This window comes from Amborella trichopoda, chromosome 2 (assembly GCF_054954075.1).
Source record: "Amborella trichopoda isolate Santa Cruz 75 chromosome 2, AtrichopodaSantaCruz75HAP2 v2.0, whole genome shotgun sequence".
NCBI lineage: Eukaryota > Viridiplantae > Streptophyta > Magnoliopsida > Amborellales > Amborellaceae > Amborella > Amborella trichopoda.
The window spans coordinates 65,993,173-66,019,334 of NC_142337.1; the positions used below are offsets into that span (position 1 = coordinate 65,993,173).

Sequence of the window (26,162 nt, forward strand, 5' to 3'; positions counted from 1 at the left end):
CATCCTCAAGAAATTTAATGTTACAAGGAAAAAGTTTATGTAATGATGCTATCTTATAAGGTAGAATCATGGATGCCTTAAAAAAAATCCATTGAAGAGGTAGTTTTAATATTGAAAAACCCTTTGATTGATCATCTCGACATCAAGATGTATGACTATAAAAAATAAAAAGATTTTAAATCTTATAAATAGTGCATTTTATAACATATTATTTACACTGTTCATTTTCAAGATTTTCATATGTTTATAAAACTACTCGATTTAAACTATTTTTAAAATTTAAATTTTTATAATTAGATATAAAAATAGATTTTGAGATATTCTTATGAACATTCTACATCAAAATTATATACCATGATAAAATTTGAATGTGCACCTTACCTCTACACTTGTGGATGCATTTGTATGCCACCTGCACATTGTTAAAAATGTATGTTTTCTAAGGTCTCAAGTTGCTCTTAGAGGGTAATAAGCTATATTCAAGTAATTGGGATGGTTCTTGGGATCTAGAGAGAATTTAAGACCTCGAAGGTCCTCAACTAGAGAACTTAAACACCTTCAAGTCCTAAGTTCCTCTCGGGCCATAGGGAGTCACCCACTTGTAGCTGAGGTGGCTCATTGGGTCCTAAATTGCCTTCAAGGTATTTAGTTCATCTTGGACTCCTCGAGCTACCTTCGGCTGGTAGAGATGGTTCACAGGGTTTTGGAGGAACTTAAAACTTTGAAGGTCTTAAGTGATATAACCTAGAACCTTCAAGGTCTTAAACGCAATACTAATTTAGGACTTTCAAGGTACTAAATACACGCCCTGGGTCTAAGATAACTCAGGAGTTTGAAAGTCCCAACTCAAGGGTTATTTGGCCATTTGAAAAAGTGAAAAAAATGAAAACAGCCATGAATGTAATAAAAACTAAAATGTTTTAAAAAATTCAAATAGGAGAAATTCATATGTACGTAAGTATCCCTATATCTTAATGTTATATTTGTTTAATATTTTATTGAGGCACATGATAGCAAGTCCGTGAAGTTTAAGCATCATTCCATAGGAAAGATAAAATCCATAGATTCATAAAATATATGCTGCACAAGAATGCAAATTAAACTAATAAACACTAAAAATGCATTTTCGCATCATTCTCTCCCTCAAAGCTTCATGCCAAGATATTAGGATACCTTTGTCATAAATAGTGAAGATGAAGGATCTATTTGTCATTATCCCACCCCCTATATAAGCTCCAAGGCCAGGTCGGTTAGCAAAGCAAAATATGCCCGGAAAAAAATTGCACTTTTTATCTCCCTAACTCTCCAGCGCGGCATTCTCTCCTCCAACTCTCTGCAAATTTTTAGGGTTTCTCTCTTTTTTCACCTTACACAAGCATTCTTCAGTCTATCTGATTTTCCTATCACACTTCAGGCTCTCAGATTTTCCTATCATCCCTTAGTTTTCATTAGAGACTGCCATAGTTACGGTTCTCTGCTCAAGTAAAGCCTCAATTACATCGTCATGAATTAGAAACCCTAGCTAAAACCCTAATTTTCAGTTTTTTACCTTCTATCAGTCATAGTTTTAAAGGTCCTGGAAATGTCAAAGAGGAAGTTTGGATTCGAGGGATTTGGCATCAATCGCCAGCAAACTTACAGTTTTGAGCGCTCCTCTGCTCCTCAACGTTTATATACTCCCCCTTCTTCAAGGAACGGAGACCATGACAATTACGAAGATCACGACCTGGATGATATAGAATATGATAATTCTGGTTCAAAAGAGAACGAGAACGAAGCTAAACCTGATTCTGGAGATGGAGAAATTGATCCCTTAGATGCATTCATGGAGGCAATTCATCAGGAGATGATTAAGGAGACGCCTAAACCCAAAGAGAAACCTTCGAAGTTTGAAGAAGATGAAGATGATGACCCTGTAGAGAGTTTTTTGAGGGCGAAGAAGGATGTGGGGTTAACACTGGCCGCTGAAGCTCTTCAAGCTGGGTATGATTCAGATGAGGAGGTTTATGCAGCTGCAAAAGCAGTGGATGCAGGTTTGATTGAATATGATTCGGATGACAATCCCATTGTTCTTGACAAGAAGAAGATTGAACCGATTCCTGCTCTGGATCACAGTGAAATTGATTACGAGCCATTCAATAAAGATTTTTATGATGAAAAGGAGTCTATATCTGGTACATTTATCTAACCGTTATCGTTTTCTCTGTGCTTTTGGGTATTATCACATTTTTCTCTAAAAATCTATGTGGATCTCTAAAAATCTATGTGGATCTCTATCTCTCATGTGTGTCAAGTTGCGGTATTGAAGGATTCCTACTGTTGCTTTTTTTCTTCTTGAAAAACAATTTTGGGTGTGCTTGGGTGTTTTTGGTTTTGCAATTGGGATAAAAATCAACCTCTCAACTTAACCCATTAAAAGAGCAAAAATAAAACATGGATTGTACGAGTTGTGTTTTACATTATTGGGTGTGAAATACAATACAGTAGGTTTTGATTGTTTCATTTACTGTTCTGAAAGTTTGGGTCAAGAGAAGTGAAGATTGATGTCTCTTATGGAAGAACTAATACTCCATTAACTCCAGCCACAGAGGTTCACGTTCGTTTTGATAGTCTATTGAAAATTTTTGTTTTTTAATTGAACATAAATGTCGTTCAACTCATGAATGCGGAGTTGAAACCATAACTGCAGGAACATCAAGAGTGGCACTATAGGACCTGCAAGCTTTTGAATGCTTGGACTAAAACATGATGGTTTGAAAATTTATATTCTCAATATTGTAGTTTGTACTGGATTAATTAATCAATTTGAGGATATTTGGGCATCAAAACAACCCCTTCCAGTGAAATTTTTGAAGTGGGTTCTAATTTGATTGTTTAGAGCCTCGGCTCTATATAAACTTTTCCATATATATATATTGAGAAGTGGTTGACCATGTTTCTATAATAAAGTTTGTTCACAAAATTCCCAACATGGCCACCTACAAAATCAGGAACTCAAATACAAAAAGAGGTTCCAAAGAGCAATCAGAAAACCAAAAAACATGAGTCTACATCAGTAGGCTACAAGCGGTAGATTGCAAGCAAAACAAAGCAGATCTGGGTGAGGTAGAGAGAGGTGGGGGAAAACAGAGAGACGAAGAGAGAGAAAGGGAGGCGTTAGTTCAGGGAGAGAGGACATTGAGAGAATGGAGACATGAGAGAGAACATGAGAGGAAGATAGAGGTTTAGAGAAGGAGAAAGAGAGTGGAAAGGAGAGGAGAGGTAGGATTTTTCAAGCCAGTGTATGGGTGGACATCAAGCTTGCAGCTCCTCCCTCCTTTGCCAACCTGTCAGCGATGGTGTTTGCGTCTGTTGGAGTGAGGTTGAAGGCGACCTGGGTTCCCATCAAAGTTTAAATATGTGATCAAAGAAGTGTGCCAGTCGACAAGGGAGCCGAGCCTTTTTTGCAGCCCATAAGATCATTCCTCGAATCTACCTCCACATTAGATATTCTATGGAGTTAATGGCTCCAAAGGTGTGTTTAGGGCTTTCTGGGATGGCTACAGTTTATGCCGTGGCAGTGTCTATGTCATATGAACCGTGAAAAGGACAAGATGTCAGAGTTGTGGTTTGTGAGGCTTCCATTGAAACCCTAGGGTCCAGGGTTTCTGAGAGAGGAACCGTCAACATTTAGCTTGAGAGTTCCCAGTGTGGGGGAACCTACAAGATCCGAGAGGCTGGAGGGCGATGGCGAGGTGAAAGATATCTAGTTCCCATTTGTTTTACCCACCAAATTTTTGGCTTTTTGCAATGTCAGGTAGTAGTTTATTAATTCTTGAACTTAATGCTACAAGAGACATGACCCACCAATGTATTAGCTGACTCTATGATATTCTGGAATTGCTTTCTAGTTTTATTATCTAGAATTCCCGAATAATGGGGTGGTCTTGAAATTTTGCAACTTTTCTAGATGTTTCCCTGTATCCATATGCGATAGTGTCTTGGAATGTATCAATATATCCATTTGCAAGAGGGGCTTGGAAAATTTCCTAAATGATTGTCATTGCATTGGCTGTATGTGAACTGCCCTGGCAAAGTCCTAGAGAAGGATTCATATACCTTGAGTTTCCTCATCGTGTGCCATGACATACCCCAATGTTTAATACCTGTTGGGCATGTGTGACTGGCTTTTTGATAAGAGAAGTTTGAATACCTTTGTGACACTTTAGCAGCATAATACAAACCAGACATATGAGGTGTACCCTTCCCTTGTTTTCATATCATCATCATCCAAGCCTTAACCCAATTGCTTGTCGATGGCTGCGTGAATCCTTCTTCTCTGTCAAGAGTTATACTATAGGTTTAGGATTCATGATAAGATGTGGCAAAGTTTTACATTCGGAGTTTGAAGATTATTTTGTTTAGAGTCATGAATTCAACATATAGTTAGGAAGCTTGGCTTGTAAGTTTCCAGAATTATTTTCAATCAAATTTTCAGTTCTTTAATTTCATTTGGTGAACTCTTCCCTACAATTTTGCATTTTAAATTTCTGATAAGAGTAATGAATTAGTTATTCAGTTTTCTACAGAACATGAACAATCTATGGATAGTCCTCACCATCTAATGAAATGATTAACAATTATTAAGGTAGAGTGGGACCTCATCAGAAAAAGACATGGACCCAATTGTAGGTTCTACTCTCCATCGCCATTTATTATTGCATTTGATTGTGATGACCAAATTGAGTACGGTACTTCAATAGTCCATTGGATTACAGTATACTTCCGTTCTTTATTTGTTCATTGTAAAGAAAACTACACCCATGACCTCCTCAGAACACGACATGACCCCAATGGTAGGTTCCACTCACTCTCAATCATCATTTATCATTTCATTTGATGGTGATAGCCTAACGGAGTACGGAATTTCAACAGTCCATTTGATTAGAGTATAATTTTCCTTTTTATTTGTTCCTTGTAACAAAAAATACACCCACTATAAACGTAATTCACTGAAACTTAACCATGCATCTGCTTGATCAAAAAATACAACTAAATGGAAACCAAAAATTAACTCGAAAGGAGAACTTCCCTGAAGTGAGAAAAAAATACCTCACAAATGCGGCAGGAGGCACAAACCCATGACTGCCAATCAAATAAATCTCTATGATTTTGTGAATCATTCATGTTATTCACAAAATATTCTGGTCTTTGGAAAAGACTGAAGGAAGGGGGTAAAAAAATGAAAGAAAGAAAAAAAGAAAAAGAAATCCTTGGAGTTATGGCTTTCTAAATTTTAATTCGACACCACTGTAAAAGAGGCTCCAAATGAGGAAATTATGTAAAAAGTATTGTTAATTCTCATCAGGCTACAATCCAGGTTAATGGGTAGCATACATGATCAAATGCCCTAAGTAAGTATCATTGAATATACAGTACGCAAGGTTTCAAAAAACGCTAGGCGGTCTGCTTGACACCCAGCGCCTAGAACCTTGGGCGCCCTGTATTTTAAAAAAAACGAGAAACACTTTACGTCCTTGGGCGCTCGCCTGGGTGCCCGCTCAGGTACATCCGCCTGTGTAGGGCCGCCTGGGTCTAGGCGGGTGGATTTTTGGTCCAGGCCGCCTAGGCGCTAGGCGGACCGTTTTTTAAAACATTGACAGTACGATTGCTTATCCTCTTGAGTCTTGCCATTAGAATACAATAATACTTGGCTGTTAAATCTGAAAGTTATTTTCTTGATTGGTCATGTAAAATGTGATTTTAAACATTTGTATTACCTGCATCTTGTGAGTTTGGGTCCAAGTGAATGGAATGCCCATGGATGCTTTCATTTCTTCTAAAATATTAATGCTTTGAAGAAACCTTCACTTCATTGATGCTTTTTCCTGTTGATTGATTAGATGCATAAGGCCACGTCCTGTACTGACATTTGTTCTGTATTTACTGATTCTATAGGCATGAGTGAGCAGGATGTTGCTGCATATCAACAGAGTTTAGCCATCCGAGTTTCAGGTTTTGATGTCCCTAGGCCCATTAAATCCTTTGAAGATTGTGGATTCTCTTCTGCTCTAATGAATGCTATTGCCAAACATGGTTATGAGAAGCCAACAGCTATCCAATGTCAGGCGCTACCAATTGTTTTATCTGGGAGAGATATTATTGGCATAGCTAAAACTGGCTCAGGTAAAACTGCAGCTTTTGTTCTTCCAATGATTGTCCATATAATGGACCAGCCCGAGCTTGCCAAAGAAGAGGGCCCAATTGGTGTGATATGTGCACCTACAAGGGAATTGGCTCAACAGATATACACAGAGGCAAAGAAGTTTGCAAAATGTCATGGTATTCGTGTGTCGGGAGTCTACGGTGGAATGTCTAAACTTGAACAGTTCAAAGAACTGAAGGCTGGTTGTGAAATAGTTGTTGCTACACCTGGTAGGCTGATTGATATGCTAAAAATGAAGGCATTAACAATGCTTAGGGCTACTTACCTGGTCCTTGACGAGGCTGACCGGATGTTTGATCTAGGGTTTGAGCCTCAGATAAGATCTATTGTTGGTCAAATAAGACCAGAACGCCTAACATTACTTTTTTCAGCAACTATGCCACGAAAAGTTGAACGGTTAGCTAGGGAGATTCTTACTGATCCTGTTAGGGTTACAGTAGGAGAAGTTGGAATGGCCAATGAGGATATATCCCAAGTTGTAACTGTAATGGCTTCTGACGCGGAAAAGATGCCTTGGCTCCTCAATAAGCTTCCGGCCATGGTTGATGATGGGGATGTTCTTGTGTTTGCTTCAACAAAAGCAAAGGTGGATGAGATTGAATCCCAGTTGATTCAGAATAGTTTCAAGGTTGCCGCTCTTCATGGTGATAAAGATCAGGCTTCCCGTATGGAGGTTTTGCAGAAGTTCAAATCGGGGATTTACCATGTTCTTGTTGCTACTGATGTTGCTGCTCGTGGACTTGACATCAAGTCGATTAAGTCGGTTGTGAATTTTGATATAGCCAAAGACATGGACATGCATGTCCATCGCATTGGTCGTACAGGACGTGCTGGGGATAAAGAGGGCACAGCTTACACTCTTATCACTCAGAAAGAAGCACGTTTCGCCGGAGAGCTGGTCAACAGTTTGATCGCTGCTGGTCAAAATGTACCTCCAGAGCTAATGGATCTTGCCCTCAAGGTAAATTTTCTTTCCACTTTTTGCTTTCTTATAATCATTTATGTTTTATTTTTTTCCATGAATCTTTGTGTGTGTGTGTGTGTGTGTAGATTGAGGCATGCATATGGAAGTATGAGTTAGTACTGTTTTAATCATATTTTGAGAATAATTTTCAAAATACTCTGTATGCAATCTTCTTCCTTAAACATGCACTTCTTACACACAAAAGCAGAGCTATGATATATGCCTTGCAGTTTTATTTTCTCTGCTCTGAATTTTTTTTGGTAGAATGCAAGCTTTGGAAAACCACTGGACCATATCTTACTTGTTTCTGGTTTGCTTGAGCATTGGGCTTGCTAGTGTCAGTGATCTGATTATTGTTCCAAATCCTAGTAGTAGGGTTAGGTGGGAGCTGCCACATGGCAAGGATATGTCATTGGCAAAAGAAGGAAATGACCTCATATTGGTTATGATCCCTAAGCAACTATGTCAAAGTAAGAAAGCATGCTAGTAGTACAATGATTCCATAGGCTGAATTAATAACTTTCTCGAGTAGTGGGTAGTAAAGGAGTTGACGCAACTGTCAGCAGGTTGTGGTACTGTGTGTTAAGAGTATCTGCTGGTCCGAGAGTTCATATGGGATGCAGATATGGGATTTTTACTCAAGGAATGACAGCCAGTTTTTTAGATTTTCTTTGAGATTCTGTTTGCTGGAACTGGCAGCACCACTTTAGCAGGCTTTGTTTCGGATTAATTTTTATAGCTGTAGCATAGACAACTCTGCTCAGGTTGATATGGGACACTTTTATTTGAAATGGCTGTGGAAATTTATCTGGAATTATCTGTATGGATGATTCCAAGTTAAACAAGCCTCTAAGCATGGTGGATTTGACAACTGATGATGTTTTGATTGCATGCAATTAAGGACAATGTTTGAAATTGGTAGTAACAGCAATATAAAGTCATAAAATTTTCTTGTTGGGGATGGTACTAGGGGTGGTTTAGGTTTTGGATAAGAGTAGGCTATGGGGATCTTGATAGTGATAGTGATTTGGAGTAATGAGTGATAGAGGAGGGTGTTTGTCTTAGTTATTTTGTGATGTGGCTTGCTTATCCATCAAAGAAGGGTGTCAATGTGATTGATGTTGGCTGGCATGCTAGTGGAGATTGGGGCATTAGGTAGTCCTTTTGTTGAATTGAGATTAGAAACCTCTAGTAGAAGCCTCATAGCTTTAAAATTTCTAGCATTCATTAATCAATAAGGAATAGAAGGAGAAGAGAATTAACCTCGCTGACATCAAGGGTATTACTTGCTTGGCCAGTGGTGCTTGGAAGATAGTCATTCTGGTTGAAGTTTGTGCTTGATGAGGGTGTTACATTCTTGCTCAACTCCTCGAATTGTGTTGCTTTAGGGGAGGGAAGGACACAAAAAAAAAAAACAAACCTTAAATTTGTTGCTCAACAAATCAATGTAAACCATATCGTTGGGCAGAAATTTCAGGAACTACTAAGGAACATTGGGTGCTCTTGGTGTGGGATGTGGATATTATGTTTCAGATTGGGCACTTTTAGATTGCCCAAAGTGCCCCAATTGAGGTCTTCAATTAGTTTACTTTATTCATTCTTTGCCCATAGATCACCCTCCTGCACTGTAAATTATTCTTGTGGTCATCACTTGGTGGTGTTCAAAAGACATGGGCGTCTATATCCTCTAGGCTGCCAAATGCGTTTCTTACTTGGGAGATGGCAAGTGTGTTCTAGGGCGTTTCCTTAGAATAAACATATATCATGTGATTTTAGAAATAACAAAAGATAAGACCATGTTGGGGCCATTTTTCGTCTGTTTTATCAGGTTAACTATGAAACCTAGACTGCCTGTCTCCCTGTGAGCCTCCATATCCTCAAATTCTGGAAGTTGCTGAAGCAAAGTAGTTTTCAAAATTTGAAATCGTGCTTCGAAGATGTAAAACTCCATAAATTGCTGAACCTTGAGGTTCTAGCTAGTCTAGGAGCATTAATTATGTGTTTGTCCTTGTGTTGGTTGATTGAAATGAAATTATAACACCGTTGATATTGTGATATTATGCATTGGGCACATTTCCTTTGGTAGTCTCTTGATGCGTTGGGTGGCTTACTTTGAAATTGTTATGAAAAATTGATAATGCAAGTGGGGAGATCACTTTAATTCGGCTGTATCTTAATTCAATAAATGTTGGTGTTTGTATATCCATGTTCTACGTACTGGTGTATATTCTGATTCGAACTTATATAGTGCATTATACGATGTCAATATATGCATGGTCCTCGAAGTTTGAGTTTGTAGCTTATGTGGAATTGTTTTCTTTTTCTATTTGCAAATCTCCTCCCATACTTGAAGTTCCACTTCATGTATGTGAATGCTTCGATTGTCATGGGATGGCAAAGTGTTATTCTTGAGTGTTAGGATGCATCCTCTTGAGCTTATTTAATTTCAATAGATCAATGTATGCAATTTTAGCTCTGCATTTTCTCTTTCCCCATGAAACCATCAAAAAAAAGGAGAGAGAACAGAGAAAAAGAGAAAATCATCTCGTTATTGTATTGTATAAATGTTACATATGCAATTGTCTTGTTAATTGAAATCTTCTGCAAAACTCTAGGATGGGAGGTTCAAGGCAAAACGTGATGCAAGGAAGGGATCTGGTATGTGTCCCATTACAAGCATGCCATCTAATGAAGTGGCTCATAAGTTGCAATTTTGAATTTTTGATAACTTGCTTATCCTTGAGAGTTCATCAATTTCTTCGCTTTATCTGTTGTAATCCTTTTTGTGGTATTTGTGTTTTCGATACACAGGTGGGAAGAAAGGTGGTGGAAAAGGGAAGGGAGGTGGTGGTGGTGGTGGTACTGGGCGAGGGGTTCGGGGTGTGGATTATGGCCTTGGCATTGGATATAATCCAGAGTCAGCCAGTGCTCCATCTCAGTCATCAATACCCAGTCGATCAGCTGCTATGAATTCACTTAGAACAGGGATGATGGCACAATTCAAGAGCAACTTTGTTGCAGCAACCTCTGATGATAATAGTTCTCAAAATGAGGGAAGAAGCTCTTCCAATACATCCACTGGAAATAGGCCTGTGCTTGCTGGTTTTGTTTCTGGTGGTTCGATTGGTGGAGAAGCACGGGGACCACAATCAAGTGGAGCCCCTAATTCCATGTCCAAACCAGGAGGAGCCATGGGGGAAAATCCCAAAGAAAATAATTCTCAAAGCTCTGGAAGGTTGGTCTTTCGGCATTAATTATTTGCTTATAAGGAAAATATATAGTATGATTCAGTGGACCATGGAGAAACCATAATCCATTAGGTTATCACTGTCTTTTGAAATGATGGATGGTGATGGAGAGAAAGTGGGACGTACCAATGGGATCGTATATTGTTTGGGTTTCCCCGTCTCCCCATCATGATCCATTTCAAGGAGTCTGATAGCCTGTGGACTCTGGCCTTTTCCATGATTCACTGGATGTTTGAATTTTAATATACTAATCCCTTGGAAATGTGGGAAATAATGGTTTGCATTTTTTCATAAAATTATTGACTTTCAAGATCCCATCTTTATTGCACATTGGGGTCATGTCCCATCCAATGAAATATGGACTAATTTGGATCAGGGCGGGGACCCATCTTTCTCTGTTCTTGTGTGTCCCATTGTCTCTCCATCGCCATCCATTTCATCTGGTTGGATTGTTGTAACCCCCAGTGACTGGGGTTTTCCTAATCATGTGAACTATATTATACCTGAACTAAAGATGATGTGGCACATACAATGCTGCATTTGCTTGCTTATTCTTATGATTGATCAATTTTCTCTTGTAAATAACCTGCATTTGAGCTTTGAGCTTTGAGCTATTTAGTAGCTCATGTGATTTTCAAATTTTAACCCAATATGTTTTATTGATTACAGTTCGAGAGATAGACCTCGAGAAAGAAGGCGGCCATCGGGTTGGGATCGTTGATTCGTTGCTATTGTATGAATATTTGCTCCTAACACATTGTGGTTGTTGGGGGTAACATTACTTAATGTGGCGAGTTTAATCTATATGATCATCTGCTACGTATTTGGTTGTATTTAGGGGGCGGTTCTCTTTTTCTTCTGAAGGGGTGGTGGTCCAAGCGATCAGTCGCTTTGTCCAATATTTTGTTTTTGTTTTTTAATCACTTTTATGTTAGTTTAAGGTTGCCATGAGCCATTAATTGCACAAATAAGAATAGGAGAGAAGGCTGTAGAGATATGTTTGATGGTGGGGTGAACACAATGTGGGCAAAATGGATGGGAAATGTTCAGTTTCTTCATAATGCATATAATTAGATGTACAGTGAGACTCTCTCTCTCTCTCTCTCTCTCTCTCTCAGTGCAAAACCACACCAACACTGTGCTGTCAAGAAACCATGTCTTCTTGACCATTCTATCGAAAAAATGTTAGCTCAAGAATCACGACAGATGCGTAGATTTATCCTTCATATCGAAGTTACTATACAATGAGAAAGTGAAGTATGAACATTCATAATGACTTTGCCTTGATGTGTCATCCAAGCAGGGCTTGTATGTAGCCTTGCGGGAGGATTTCATGTCTTTGGGCACTGAGTTGGAGTTGGATTGGCATTTTCATTCTTACGCCTTTTCTGGCCTGAAGCTTCAGGACATATGTCCAAACAAGGTGCTTTGAGTACTTCGTCATTCTCAGGAGGAGGCGCAGGGACTCCAAATTTGAACTGATGGAAATATTGGTCGGCGAATTACTAGATATTAATCTATTTACCAGAGTATAAAATTATGGAAAAAATTTGTATAGGGTATCAAAATTACTATACAAGCAAGGTGTTTTCCTCAACTCTTCACTCATGATTTAGATTAAGTGAGCATGTGGTAACAAGTTCCATTGCTCAACCATTACTGTTTTGGGTCATGTTTTAGTGTAGTAGATGAGAGGATGAGCAATAATAGTAATGGATTCTGAAATAATTATTCAAAAAAAGAGGGATACTGAAATACCTGACAACTATAATCGCTCAAATTTGGTTCCATCAGTAGAGGTGTACCCATATACTCCTTGATGAATGTCTACAACGCATACACGGTGTAAAAGTAGAAATCAAATTCTAAATCAATATCCAGTGAGATTAATTTGTTCCTTGAGAAAATCCATCTGAGTGATGTTTAAGAGGAAGGAAGCAATATGGATGCAGACACACGGTAACTTTCATCTGACACTATATGATGAGATTTGTATAAGCCCAAGTTATATGTTCAAGGTCCTTACCTGAGTGGGCAGTTTACATGTGTTAATGCAGATACCTGCGCACCTACTTTCTTCCAAATACTTGCACCTCTCTACCAACACCTACATGCACAAATATTCGATTTTATAACAGTAGAATCAGCAGTCTCTTTCTACATCACCTATTGCTGCAAGAACACATTAATGACTAATTTTGGTGCAATTTAAGGGAAACAAAAGATGTTTGGATATGATGAAACTCAAGTCAATCAGAATTACAAGATAAAAGTTGATAAAAGAAGCATAAAAAGCCTACAAGCATAAAAATATGCATGTCGCAAGCAACATGGAGCAAACCACATGCAAATCATGAGAAGTTTTAGTAAAGAAAACACTAGCATGCGCTAGAACCTATTTTTCCTTCATAAATTTTTTGCCACAGCCTTATCATGCTAAATTTCACTTCTAATTTCTTTCTTATACATGTCAAGCTTATCTTTTCTCTGTTAGAAGAAACTCTTAGTTCTTCAAATTCTGAACTCATACAGGTTGGTCATGGTTTCTTGGCGAATCTATTCACACTTTCAAAATGATCCATTCATATGTTACTTAGCAGTCATGAAGTCCTCATATCCGATATGGCACTTCTGCATTTGCTTAAAGATGAAGTTATCACCCTCTGGCTATGCTGCACTCAACAAAATGTAAAGTACACATCAAACAAGGCCATATAAAAGGGACCTATCTCAGTTTCACACAGAAAAGATTCAAGGGGGTATTTGTAATTCACATGGATGAAAACTGGTAGCCTTGGCAAATTTTGTTGGTTTGGTGTGACATAGATGGACCAACAAGGAAACATAGATGGACCAACAAGTAACAACCATGAATACTGGACTTTTTACATCCAATGATAAGGAAATTTAAAGATTGGATTCTTTATATATAATGTTTATTTGATGGAAAAAAAAGTCACAGAGGCTCCAAACACAGAAACATAGTTTTTATGACCGTGTGGAGATGAATCCAGGAATCATGACAAATAGCTGTTTTCGCTTTTGTCTTTGTTTTTCTGTTTCTTTGTTGTTGGATATATTTTTTGAGTGTCTTTGTTCCTGGGTTTATTTATGGGGAGAGAAAATCAACATAAATTTATTTTATTTTCTGTTTTCTTTACCAAAAGAATCTCCACCGTGGTTTTTGTGTGCCCACCAAGATGAACGCCTCAAATAGCAGCTCAAATACAGATCAGCAAATGCAGATGACATATACAGGCTATTTCAGGTCACATTCCGAAGCTCGTGAGGATATCACATCTAGAAGTTATTTCTCAGAAGGTTTTCTTGAAGACATGCAAAAGAAAGGTGCTGCAAACCATGAGACCAGACAATGCCCTACTGTTAAAAAGATCCAACCATCATCGTTAAGGTGAACACCAAACCCAAGATAGAATCTTAGTAATAAATGTAGCCTTCTAGAATGTAAAAGCAAATGTTCAATTATCAGATGGGTACTCATTGAGTTACGAAATAGGTGCTCAAGGGGGCATACGTAAATGATTTTAACCAAGTATCCTGGTTATTTACGTAGAAGGTTGCGGCCATTTAGTTCTTTTCTCAAAATGCAGAGTACTAGCAAATGCTAAATGTATACAAACTATGACGAGGTTCATGCACTGAGATTATTGAAAATGGTTTTTTCTTTTATTCTTTATATAATAGTAATGCCATACAAACTACTGAGCAGATCGATCACACGTGAAACACATATGAAGATGTGCAAAGAGGCATATTTACATCACAGAAATGTCTACTGTCAATTATGAATACCAATATAGAACCAACAAGCCCAAATAAATTACGCTAACAAGAAGGTAATAAATAGGTCAGTTTGTTTTGCTTTTATTCTTCTCGTTGTAATAGTAATTTAAAATGATACAAGATAACATCAGCGAGAAATCAAAGTGCAATAAGACACGTCGAATTCTTACCCCACTACTGCAAGAGGATCCGTCTGGAAGCTCAATGGAGTTTATGGTGCAACGGCCCATCAACCATTGACAGGTAAGTGTGGTCACCCGAGCTTCAAAAGACAAAGAATTTCAGTGAGCACCATAAAAGGATCACTATTGCTTATACTCAATTATGACACTTTCAAAACAGCTATCAAAATTTTAAATACAACTATGAAGAAGATACTGAAAGCTGGTTGAATGGTGAACTACAGATTACAAATATAACAACAAGAAAATTTTAAAAAGAAAATGCTGGATGAAGAAAATAAATAGCACCTACCAATCATCATGGCAGCCAGCTTCCCTCCTGCTATAGGAGCAATGAGCAATTGGAAGAGTTCTAGTAAGAACGGTGGGAATAATGATCTCAATATCCGAACCTTCCATATGGAAAGAATCACACATTCAAAATTCTTGAACTAAAGGAATTCATAATATAGTCAAGAGGAAAAGATAACCATGAAAGGAAGTTGAGCTTCCTGTTTCCAAGCTATGCTACGAAATTGAAAGGTCTCATTATTTCGAATGTACTAATGTCTAATCCAAATATATAGATATTTGACAAAACTATATGACAATATATTAGAAACACCAATAATTCAGAAAACAAAAGCATGAATAATTCATCAAAGATTGGTGACTCAAATTTTACTGAAAATTTGAAATTACCACTGATTGCTTGACTTGCACATTGTTTTGACCATTCCTCATGATACGTCGCGCAACTTCAATTAATCCATCATATCCTGGCTTCTCTGAATCCCAACCCACTTCCTATAGCACTTAATAGAAAGAGAAAAACAAATATTAAGAAAATAAGATTATGACATACACAGGCAAAAAGTGCTCAACTTTCTAAGCAACCAGTGATCCAAAAATCTCAGTTTTTCTCTCTACTAGAAAAGAACAAAGGAAATTATACAAGCCTCATGACATGCTGAAATCACAACTGAGAATAACTGGGCAAAAATCAAGAAATGTGCATAAAACTCATTTGATGGCAGTAATTATATGAAGAATCAAGGATTTATGAAGTTGACAATGGTCTCACCTGGACCATTTTGTTCCTGAACAACTGTAGAAAAACATCGTCTAGCAAGCCAGGCTTGTATGCAACACTTGAAACCGACACGCTATCATTAATCTGTAACAGAAAAAGAAAGAGAAGGTTAAGTGTAACAACAGAAGAACAATTAATCAGATTAACGAAAATTAACAATAAGAGCCTTAAAGAATTAAAAACAGGAGCAATAAGAAAGAGGAGATACAGATTTGGATCGAATAGGGGAAAGGCGAATTCGAAAGTTGGGGTTGAAGAGGGGGTTTATGCGGTGCTGCAAATGTGAATGGACATGGAAATTTAGCGGGTGAGTGGCTATGACCTCCATGAAGGCAGTTAGAGAGAAAGAGAGCAGGTAACCATGTAGTGAAAGAGAGAGACCAGTAAGTATGGAGTGAGAGAGTTGTTTACACAGCAGCCACCAATTCATTCACAGGGAGGTTTACGGTAGGGGCCTAGAGTTTTCCGCCTCGTCAAGACTTGCTCATGAGAGAGGGAATGTATGCGGCTCCCAATCAAATCCCATTTTAGATTTGTTAATCTAAACTATTGTGGTGATTATGAAAATAGAATTTTTATTTTTAAAAATAAAAATCATATTAATTGAATATATTTTTTGAGAAAATAATACATATATCACTTATATTTAAAGCTATTACAGAATTATCACGGAGTTTATGTATATCTGTTTTTTCAACTTAATAGTATTTTTTAAAAAGATAATACTGCCTTTTTAGCTCGATGAATTATTGCTCAAATCTTTTTATTAACTATTTACATATTTTGGTAATTTTTAGTAACTTGTGGATATACATTTTTAGGTAATTTTTTAATTTTTAATTTTTAATTAACTTTTTATTTATCTATCTATAATCTGTCGGGTCTAAGTCCTCCAAATAAATTCCAAGTTTAGGTACTGGTCTAGATATCCTTGACCCAATTGAGTATGGATCTCATCTATGGATTTCGGGTGTGGGTTCCTACCCGACCTCTTACCCCTCCTAATTGTGAACTTCTTATAACAAAATGTAAATAATACGATAGTATATAACCCCATTAGTTAATTAAAGCTATGCTCCAAATGCCAATAATGAGAGATTTTTTTGAGTTGAAATAAACAAATGAACAAATTTTTACCAACTTAATTTTTAGTTTTTGAAGGTCCCTGCCCTATGTACCCCCAATGGACCGTCGATTTCAGGAAAATGGCTGACTATATTGTTTGTTTTGCTTTGTACAAATTCAATTTTTTTATGGAATTGTATATAATAAGATCACTTATTTTTGGTAGAAAGATGTCACAACAATTACTTGCGTATGTGTGTGAAATCTGAGAGACAATATGTGTGTGAAATCTGAGAGACAAAATTCAAAAAAGAAATTGTTAGAACTTTGAGCTTAGTTCAATTTATTAACGTGCTGCTCAGGGTGGCTTCCGCTACAGTGTGCTTCCATTTTTGTATGTGATCATGTAGACCTTATAAGGTGAAAAACCCTAAATCCTAGCGACAGAGAGAGAGCAATGGGAAACCCTAGTAGGCTGTACACCAGAGCCATGCGAGCTCTATGCACAGTGTCCACGGCCTCTATAAAGCAGAGCGAAGGGAAAACTCTTTACAGGAGGCTGTCTGCTCTAGGGGATTCCTCTAAGAACGCAGTGGCCACGGCCTCTAAAAAGCAGAGCAAAGGGAAAACTCTTTACAGGAGGCTGTCCGCTCTAGGGGATTCCTCTAAGAGCGCAGGCCAAGAGCTCACCAGATGGGTAGGAGAAGGAAAAGCAGTCAAAAAATGGGAAATTGAGCGGATAATTAAGGAGCTTCGAAAGTTCAAGCGATTTCACCATGCATTAGAGGTACTTCCTGTTTTTTGAACGAGTTTTACTTCCTCTTTTCTTATCGAGTTTTTCTTTTATTTGCAATTTTTTATATCCTGGTAAAAAAGTTAATTTTTTGATTCATTGTTCTAAAAAAAGTTAGCTCTCATAGCTGATATATGATCTGAATGTGAAGTGAAATGCTCGTGAATTTGAATTTACAGGGGACGTTTTCTGAAATCTGGTTGATTGAAGAAGAACAATTGTAAAAGATTACATAGCAAGTAAATCTTGTAATATCTTGAAGAGTATCTAGTGAAAATCTCTCCAAAAAGTGAAAAGTTTTTATAATCTAGTGATGCTATTGTGTGGTTTTCAGAAAAGCTAAAATTTTGTTACTATCGGTATAGTTTATCTTGCGAGTTTGAGATGAGAGTGGTGCTGGAATGTGAAATTATTAGCAGTTGTAAAGATGAGATATTTTGCATATCGTTGGTTCAATAATCTAGAAATTGCAATGGCACATGGAAAACACACCTAACTGCCTTCTTTTTTTCTTTTCATCTCCCTGATAAGTGGTCTGATTTTTGCCCTTGCTTTCACGGAGGCTGCAGATTAATGCTAACTTTCCCAATTCTTTAGTTCACCAAAGCAAGGTCGTAAAACTGTTTCTTTCTTTTTAATTGAAAAGTAAACCAGGGCTGGAATTTGGGCAATAGATGTGTATGTGTGTGGGTCCTTTTTCTTTTCCTGTTTACTTTTTTTATTAGCCTGCGAAGCTTTTTAACGAATAATGCTGGCAAATGCACACATGGATGATAACAAGCATGTTAGGCAACTATCAAAGAAAAAGAAAAGGAACAAGAGTTGATGGCTGGTTAGAACTCTTGGTTGACTTGTAACTAAATTGGAGCCCTGAAATTCTAAGAAGCTCAACTAGTTGAGAAGTGTAATGCATCTATTTGTATTGATTGAACTTGTATAGACTTTATTTGATTAAACTGAGAGCTTGGGTACAAAAGTTTCTTTGGTTGGGCATTGAACCCCGAGAGGAAGAGTCATTTGTCAACTTTGGTTTGTTTCTTTTTCTGCACTTTGGGATTTTCGGCAAGTTTGGAGCATTTGGAAGTTTGAAACTTAGTTCTGCTTCGTTATTTCCTGTAGAAATAGCATCAAGGGAAAGTGTGTGTTGAGACTCAATGCTCACTTTTCTTTCTTACATACCTAAGCCATCAAATTGGTAGATTCCCCTCCCTCCCTCTCTCCCCTTGTCTCTCATTTAAAATTTAGTGGGTGATATTGGTTGTATATATATAAATACCCATTTTAAGTTTACAGCAGAAAGATCGGTTTTGCTAAAAGTGACATCGTAAGATTTCTTGTGCAAGTTTCTTTGTAGTATTAGAGGAAGGAACTGTTTTCTCCTTTTTTCTGTCAATACCTTAAAATTTACAAGGGTACATTTTTTAATTTCTTCTAGATAAGTTAGTAGGGAAGATGGGTTTTTACCAGGAAGAGGAAACTGGAAAATCCCCACTTTGTTCGGTAATGTGTTGTTCAGTTTAGCAAGGAGGCACACATATTTGTTGTGTGTTATAGAGTTCACTTTGCACCATATAATCCAATTGTGGTGTTATCTTGCTCATCTAGTCTTAGTATTACCAGCATATTGCTCCAATGATGTGACATGAGGTCTCAAGTTTGAGCATCACCCACCCCGGGGTGATGGAATATGTCTTATATATTCCAATTATAGAAAAAGCAAATGTGTAGTGCGGCTTAAGGGCATTTTGTTTATATGCAAGGAAATTGCAGCGACATGCTTGACGCTTATACATTAGCACCTGTTACTGGATATCTATCAAATTTTCTGGACTTCATATTTGCACGGCTTTTTCGGTGCAAGCTTATGCATTATATTGCACAGGTGATTATGAGCTAAATGTCCTATTTTCTGCTCTGGGATACGGTCTCGGCATCACAATCCGGACCTTATTGTTTCAAATCTTCTAAAAATTAATATATTGGTGTACTATCGGCAATTTCAATCTGTTGCTTCATTTTCTACAATTCTCTTTTATTTTGTGATTGTTCCCAATATTCTCTTTTCTTCCCTTATTGGCAGCTTTCTGAATGGATGGATAAACGGGGAATGAACTTATCTTACGGTGATTATGCAATCCGCGTAGACCTTTTGTCAAAAACCCGAGGCCTAGAATCAGCAGAGAGTTATTTCACGGGCCTCCCGCACTCTGCAAAGAACCAGTACTCCTACGGAGCTCTTCTCAACTGTTACTGCAAGGATAAGCTCACTGAAAAAGCCGAAGCCCTCTTCTCTAAAATGAAGGAACTGAATACGAACTTAACCTTGGCATACAATAACATGATGACCCTTTACATTACTACCGGTCATCCCGAGCAAGTGCCTTCTCTATTGCAAGATATGAAAGAAAATGGCAAAAAACCTGACACATTTACGTGTAATATCCTCATGAATAGCTATGCTTTGATGAAAGATATGGAAGGGGTTGAGAGGGTGGTGAATGAGATGATAAAGACGGGGGAAATCATTAGTGACTGGACCACCCACACTAATCTCGCTGCTATCTTTATCCAGGCTGGCCTTTTTGACAAGGCAAATGCCACACTAAAGTTAGTGGAGGAAAAACATATGGTTAGGTGCAGGATTGCTTACCATTTCCTCATTACTCTTTATGCAGGGACTGGTAATTTAGCAGAGGTTCACCGAATTTGGCAGCAATTAAAGTCGGCCTTCTCCAAGACCACCAACTTGAGCTATTTGGTGATGCTTCAAGCATTGGCAAGACTAGACGATCTTGGAGCTACCAAGGAATTGTTTAATGAATGGGAAAAGAACTGTTCCAGCTATGACATGAGGCTAACTAATGTGTTGCTAGGGGTCTATTTGAGGCGAGATATGATCCAAGAGGCTGAGGCAGTCAAGGAAGAAGCGACAAAGAGAGGAGAACTCAATTGTAAGACATTAGTAATGTTTATGGAATGGTATTTGAAGAACAGTGATACGGGTTTGGCTTTGAGCTATCTTAAGGGCATTGCTTTGAAATCGCATTATCGGGTTGAGTTGCGAACGAAACAAGAGGAGTTGCAGGCATTTGTGAAGTATATTAAGGAAAAGGAGGATGTTACGGGTGCGAAGGAACTTCTCCAGACATTGGAGAAGTTGAAATGTCGGGTTAACCAAGAAGATTCTTGAACTGGTATGCCTAGTTACTTGCAAATAGCATGATTTCCTTGTAAAAAATGGTTTCATTGAAGATGAAATTTAGTTAAATGAAAGCTATTGATGATATTTTATTCTTCTTCTTCTCTTATTTTTTTTGAAGTTTCTTCTTCTCTTCTTCTTTGTTATCTTTGATAGGAAATAACGAGTGATTTTAATTTACAGGCATAACTATAGTAATGGTTGTAGGTACATATCTGAGTTGAAGGATGGCCAATTTTGTGAATATTTGACAAAATTTCTGTTATAGGTTTAGCTGTCAATTGGGTTAATGATTTAGTAGGGATATTCTTTTTGATGAATTAGTGAATTTAGCAGTGTTATGGAGAATTTTTTCAGCTGTTGGTTGAGAGAGGGATCTAGTCTGGCTGGGAATGAGAGGCTGGCTGATTTTTCACTAACCACAGTTTGCATGTGCTGACACAACACACATGTAGAGAAGGAGCTCCATGAATGTTCGACTAGGTCTAGATTGTGTCATGTTTTTTTTTTGAATGGTGGTATGTCGTTGATCTTATCAAAATTAAATTTACATGTATGAGATTCCTCTCATACACAAATGAGGCCTCTATCAAAATTGCCTAATTACCTATCAGATTTGACTTGTGTGTATCCTCCCTAGCCAATGTATCTGCTATTTCGTTAGGTTCCTGCTAAATTTGTAAAGCGAGGTTGGGCAGGCAAGAAGCTATAAGTTCAGTGCCATATTTCTTCAAAGACACTCCAAAGCCTCCAAAGAGATTGTGTTTTTGGAATCTTCCCCTGCCAGATGACTCAACTAACCCTCGTCCCATGAGCCTAAGTCCCAGCGAAATGGTCCTGGGCTATACTTCATTTGAGTCAGTCAAATGCAGGCAAAGGCATCAAATAAGAATGGGATTCACTAGATGATCTCTGTATGGGATTCACTAGATGATCTCTGTATGTTGGTTCGGAAAGTCTGCGATGCCATAATTTTAAAATTCCCTCCTCACCTTTGCACATGACATCATGGTGGTTAGTACAGGCCACTTTAATTATTCATATTTAATTGTTCATCGAGCTCTTCCTGTTGGTGACTGTTTTATCACGTTGTTCTTGCTACTGTCCCAGATAATAGCTGTCATTTACTCAGTTTGAGCAGGGTGGTGAAAGTAAGGCGCACCTTCAAATAGTGTCGAAAGTCGTTCAGTACTGAAAATCTTTGTGATGGCCTGAAAATTTATTTTATCATTAATTATAAAATTTAAAGCTTTAAAATTAGTGTAAATCGAGCGAATCTTTTAACACTTGAAAATATTGAAAATTAACGGTCTAGAAAATGCATTACAAGATGCACTATTTCTAACCTTTAAAATCTATGTTTTCTAACCTTTGAGGATTTCTAAGCATCGAAACCACCTTTTCTAGTAAATTTTTTATGTGTGCTTTAATTTGATCGTTTAGAGTCTCGCTCTTACATAAACTTTTCCTTACATAAACTTTTCCTTAAAAAAATCTTGCTTATACAGCACACTCTTCCCTAACTTTTTCTCTAATCCTCTCTCCACAATGAAGGGGAAGACGTGTTGAGAGAGAAATCATGGAAGATAAGAGTGGTATGCAGGGTTTGTGACTATCACGGTGATTATGAATTTGAAGTTTTCATTTTTTACAAAATAAAAATTATATTATTTAGAATATGTTTGTCCAACATCCATTTTAAAATAGGGAAATTATAAAAAAATATACTTTAATTTTTGTTTAATTGAAAAAAACTCGGAACTTTTATAAATTTTGTCCGCACCTTTTTTCATCAATTTTGACTTTTTTTTTTTTTTTGACACATACGGGTACACACATGTTTGGGTGAGTATGCTTAATCACCAAAACCGTCCCCTTTTTAATAGGGTAGTGTTTTTTTTTCTTTTTGTTTTTGCTATGCTACTAGAGAAGGGCATTTTGGGGATGAGAATGATGGAAAATATACTTGTTGAAAAAAAAGAGAATGATGGAAAAATATTATGAGGAGAATGGGAAAAAAATAGTTAAAAGGTATTGTATGGGAATCTCTTGTGGAGCATCTTGTAATCGGGCCTAGGGGATCATGTAATTTTTCCTCAAAAAGAAAGCTTGCCTGCTACATCGATCTATGAAAGTTAAAAAGAGCATGAGAGAATGAGAAACATGGAAAAAGGAAAAAACGAAAGAATGGTAAATATGGAGAAATGTCAATATGTGAAGGTAAGAAAGAACATCAGAGGATGAAAATAAGGAAAATGGTTCATTTATGTAGGTAAATAAAAATATGAAAAAAATTGAAAATATGAGGCCAATACGAGAATGAAAAGTAGACAATAAGATCATTTATCTTTGGTACAAAGTGGTCACAATTAATCTTAACCATTGAATGTGAAATTAGATGGCTGCACTTATTCCATTGACCAAGATCAAGCTTCAAAATTTTTTTTTTCGAAATTTGTGACACATTTAAGCTATCAGATTTTACATCGGATGGTTGTAGTAATTGTGACCTCCTTATATCAAAAGTAAATGATCTAATTGTATACAATCCCATATGAGAAAAGGATTACTTACAAAAATACTATTTATCTTTTGTACATAGAGGTCACAATCATGATTATCCTTTAAATATCAAATTGTGTGGTTGTAAGAGTGTCATCCAATAAGTATAAATGATTATGACCTCCATGTACAAAAGATAAATGGTCTTTCTGTAGACAATCCTTATGAAAAATCGATTAAAAAAATCACGATTTTCAAATGAATAGGAGACAAGGGACAAAGTTCCATATCAGAATATGCGGAAATATTTTGGTCTCATAAACATTATCAAATTTGTGATAAAAAATGGAGAAAGAAGGCCATGACTTTTGACATTTCACGTATATACTCAAGAAAATGTATTTAATAAGATTATTTATTTATGGTGTAATGAGGTCACAATCATTATTGATCATTAGATTTGAAATTGGGTGGTTAAGAATGTGTCACTAACTAAACACAAAACTTAAAATAAAAATTTTATAGTGTAGTGATATATTTCGATATCTTGGATTTCACATTTAATGGCTTAGAGTGATTGTGACCCCCTCGTACCAAAACTAAATAGTTTTATAGTATACAATTCATATACTTAATGGGTGTGGTTTCTATAAGTTTGCAACCTTAAAAAATCTAATTAAGGTGCGCCTTCAAATTTTATCATGACATATAATTTTGATGTAAAATATTTTTAGGATTATCTCAAAATCTATTTTCACATATAATTATAAAATTTTAAACTCTAAAAATAGTTAAAATCAAGTAGATCTAGAAACATATGAAAATCTCGAAAGTGGATGGTCTAGATAATGTGTAGTAAGATGCACTATTTCTAGGACTCAAAATCTTGTTTTTCTTTTTTTCATAGTCATATATCTCGGTGTCAAGATGATTAATTAGAGGGTTTTTAACATTAAAACAACATTTTCCGATGGATTTTTTAGGTGCATCCGTAGTTCTACATTTTAAGGTTGCAAACTTATATAATCTTTTTCCATACTTAATATTAGAAAGCTTTATATGGTCCCATGGGCCCATACGACCCATGGATCTATCAAAATATTAGCAATAGCATCGCAGTTCATCTTCATTGTATACAAACATGTTATTTTTGGGTGGACACCTCTTGTAAACGCACCTCGATTTATTTTTTAGCTATTTGTATTTTTACCCCAAAAAATCATAGAAATCGATGGATGGCAAGAAAACTTTAAAACTTCGACATGAAATCTCCTAAAACTTTAAAACTTTGTATTTACCTCGGGTTGGCATGAAATCGCCTAATTGATTTGGGAATCAGTCATTTTGTTTCGGTTCCGCATGTATATAAAGAAATGATAGAGTCTAGAAGGGAGTCGGCAGTTATGGACAATAAAACAATGATTTTATTCGGGAAAATGGCTATCTGGACTGGTTTTTTGCAGTTTCACGTGTTTTTTCACTGGTTTTCACTGTTTTGTGCACACAATATAATGACGATTTGGATGACAGATTCATCGATCCGGACCTATTTTTGGGGTGCCTGATCCAGGACACCGATCCACTTTTTAAAATCACTAGTTTATTTCATCATCCGTGTTTTTGCTTCATTCACTTGTTCAAATATACAAATCATCTCTTTCTCTCAAAGTAGAAATATCTTTTTGACTGTTCTATTGGAGAAGAAATTCCTCAAAGCATAAATTCGGCACAACTTTTTTTGAAATTCGGCACAACATTATATGTGTTCATTTAAAAGGAAAAAGAGAGATTTTTTTGACAAGTCCATTGGCTCATTCATCTACCCTAGTTTTATGGGTTTTAGGATCAGAAATACATCCGTAGATCCATGGATTTGGAGCTCTAAAAATAATATCTAATAATATTTGAAAAATTGAAATAAAAGATAAGTAAAGACAAAGCATGACAAGATTGATTATTTTGAAGGGTCAAAATCCATTACTTTTTTTCAATATTTAGGATCGTGGTGTTCGAAATGATAGAATTGTAGAGTTTTGGATCAAAAGCAATCTCCAAAATAAATTTTGGCAAGGTAGAGAAGTACCTAAAACCAGTTGAAGAAAATATACAAACTTCTACAAAATTTAGGTGTATATTGCTAAAAAATCATAGGATCACGGTTGTGGGAACTGATAGATTCTAGGACAATTTGAGAAGAGTAGAAATTGCAGTTATCTAACTGCAAAAAATATTGACTCAAACTGCGGATAAATTAGGAACCAGAAAAGAGTTCTATTGGTTAGCAATTAACGTTAGCAATGTTACATGTTAAATTCGATTCCTACCGTTAAAATAAAAAAAAAAAAACAAGCACCACCTTGTTTATTTCCATCTGTTCAAAGACTTTAATGTCACATTTTAAAAAGGCAAACAACAGTTGATAGCATTTTTGGAATTGATCTTGGATATCATGTGTACATGCATCGAGGTCGAATTGTGTTTAATTCTATATCCACCTCTTTGTCTCCCTATTATTTAGTCCCACATCGGTTAGAAGAGGAAGAGTACAGCTAGATAGATGCTACAAAAAAGGCCCCCATTGTTTGCATTAGGCATACCTTTCTCGGCCTTTTGGCTAAGATCAAGTGTAGTATCTGTTCTTATCAGTTTAATATCTGATATGTAGCTCATTAGGTCACATGATATTAAATTAATTTTTCAGCGGGGGAGGGGCCGCCACACTAGCTTGCTAGTGGGCCCCTTGAGCGTCGCCCTTGCGCTGCACTACTGCAAGGGTCGAGCGCACCCTTACCAATCCAACTGCAAAATGTTTTAAGGCTTAATCTTGAATGGGCATGTTATCAATTACAGATGATAATTTTTTTTTAATGCTTAATCGTTATGGGCATGTTTCAATTATAGGTTATAAACATTTTGTTAAGGGCATGTTATCAATTATAAATAATAATTTTAGTAAGAAAAGGGCATGTTATCAATTATAAATTTTAGTAAGATGGACGGTTAGTTTCTATTATTTCAATTATAAATAATAATTTTATTAAAAAACATTAATTTTAGTAAGATGGACGGAAAACATTTGAACGGTTAGTTTTTATTATTTTTAGATTGAATACCTAGTTGCATCCATA

The 26,162-nt window shown here is 36.7% G+C and overlaps 3 protein-coding genes and 1 non-coding gene across 6 annotated transcripts; 3 read left to right on the top strand and 1 right to left on the bottom strand.

Moving 5' to 3' along the window:
* The first annotated feature begins 1,255 nt into the window (after positions 1–1,255).
* LOC18430248 (P-loop containing nucleoside triphosphate hydrolases superfamily protein) lies at positions 1,256–11,498 on the top strand. Of its 2 annotated transcripts, XM_006840407.4 has the most exons (5): positions 1,256–2,174; positions 5,938–7,166; positions 9,785–9,827; positions 9,981–10,404; positions 11,087–11,498. In XM_006840407.4, the coding sequence occupies exons 1-5, from the start codon at positions 1,583–1,585 to the stop codon at positions 11,136–11,138; spliced, it is 2,340 nt and encodes a 779-aa protein (XP_006840470.2). In that variant the 5' UTR covers positions 1,256–1,582; the 3' UTR covers positions 11,139–11,498. The 2 variants fall into 2 exon arrangements, 1 of the variants encoding a protein (XP_006840470.2); XR_016050244.1 differs by lacking the exon at positions 9,785–9,827.
* Positions 11,499–11,559: 61 nt separating this feature from the next.
* LOC18430247 (beta-carotene isomerase D27) lies at positions 11,560–16,010 on the bottom strand. 2 transcript variants are annotated; one of them, XM_006840406.4, is made up of 8 exons: positions 15,684–16,010; positions 15,467–15,559; positions 15,085–15,189; positions 14,696–14,795; positions 14,392–14,483; positions 12,444–12,524; positions 12,176–12,244; positions 11,560–11,895 (listed from the first exon to the last, which is right to left on the bottom strand). In XM_006840406.4, exons 1-8 carry the CDS (start codon positions 15,903–15,905, stop codon positions 11,749–11,751), a joined length of 909 nt encoding a protein of 302 aa, XP_006840469.2. In that variant the 5' UTR covers positions 15,906–16,010; the 3' UTR covers positions 11,560–11,748. The 2 variants fall into 2 exon arrangements, with proteins under 2 accessions (XP_006840469.2, XP_088715700.1); XM_088859574.1 differs by having other exon boundaries at positions 15,085–15,197; positions 15,684–15,992.
* A 392-nt stretch (positions 16,011–16,402) lies between these two features.
* Positions 16,403–20,627, top strand: LOC18430246 (Tetratricopeptide repeat (TPR)-like superfamily protein). Its single transcript, XM_006840405.4, has 2 exons — positions 16,403–17,327; positions 19,414–20,627. The coding sequence occupies exons 1-2, from the start codon at positions 16,998–17,000 to the stop codon at positions 20,521–20,523; spliced, it is 1,440 nt and encodes a 479-aa protein (XP_006840468.3). The 5' UTR covers positions 16,403–16,997; the 3' UTR covers positions 20,524–20,627.
* A 5,000-nt stretch (positions 20,628–25,627) lies between these two features.
* Positions 25,628–25,824, top strand: LOC148783440 (U2 spliceosomal RNA). Its single transcript, XR_016050765.1, has one exon. It is a non-coding gene; the product is annotated as a U2 spliceosomal RNA (small nuclear RNA).
* Positions 25,825–26,162: the final 338 nt, after the last annotated feature.

Coding starts and splice junctions, on each gene's coding strand:
- LOC18430248 (XM_006840407.4), top strand. CDS start 1,583: ATGTCAAAGAGGAAGTTTGGATTCGAGGGATTTGGCATCAATCGCCAG. Junction 7,167..9,784: donor TAATGGATCTTGCCCTCAAG/GTAAATTTTCTT, acceptor GCAAAACTCTAG/GATGGGAGGTTCAAGGCAAA. Junction 10,405..11,086: donor AATTCTCAAAGCTCTGGAAG/GTTGGTCTTTCG, acceptor TATTGATTACAG/TTCGAGAGATAGACCTCGAG.
- LOC18430247 (XM_006840406.4), bottom strand. CDS start 15,905: ATGAATTGGTGGCTGCTGTGTAAACAACTCTCTCACTCCATACTTACT. Junction 15,190..15,466: donor TCAGGAACAAAATGGTCCAG/GTGAGACCATTG, acceptor TAAGTGCTATAG/GAAGTGGGTTGGGATTCAGA. Junction 12,525..14,391: donor GATCCTCTTGCAGTAGTGGG/GTAAGAATTCGA, acceptor TTGTGCATGTAG/GTGTTGGTAGAGAGGTGCAA.
- LOC18430246 (XM_006840405.4), top strand. CDS start 16,998: ATGGGAAACCCTAGTAGGCTGTACACCAGAGCCATGCGAGCTCTATGC. Junction 17,328..19,413: donor GATTTCACCATGCATTAGAG/GTACTTCCTGTT, acceptor CCTTATTGGCAG/CTTTCTGAATGGATGGATAA.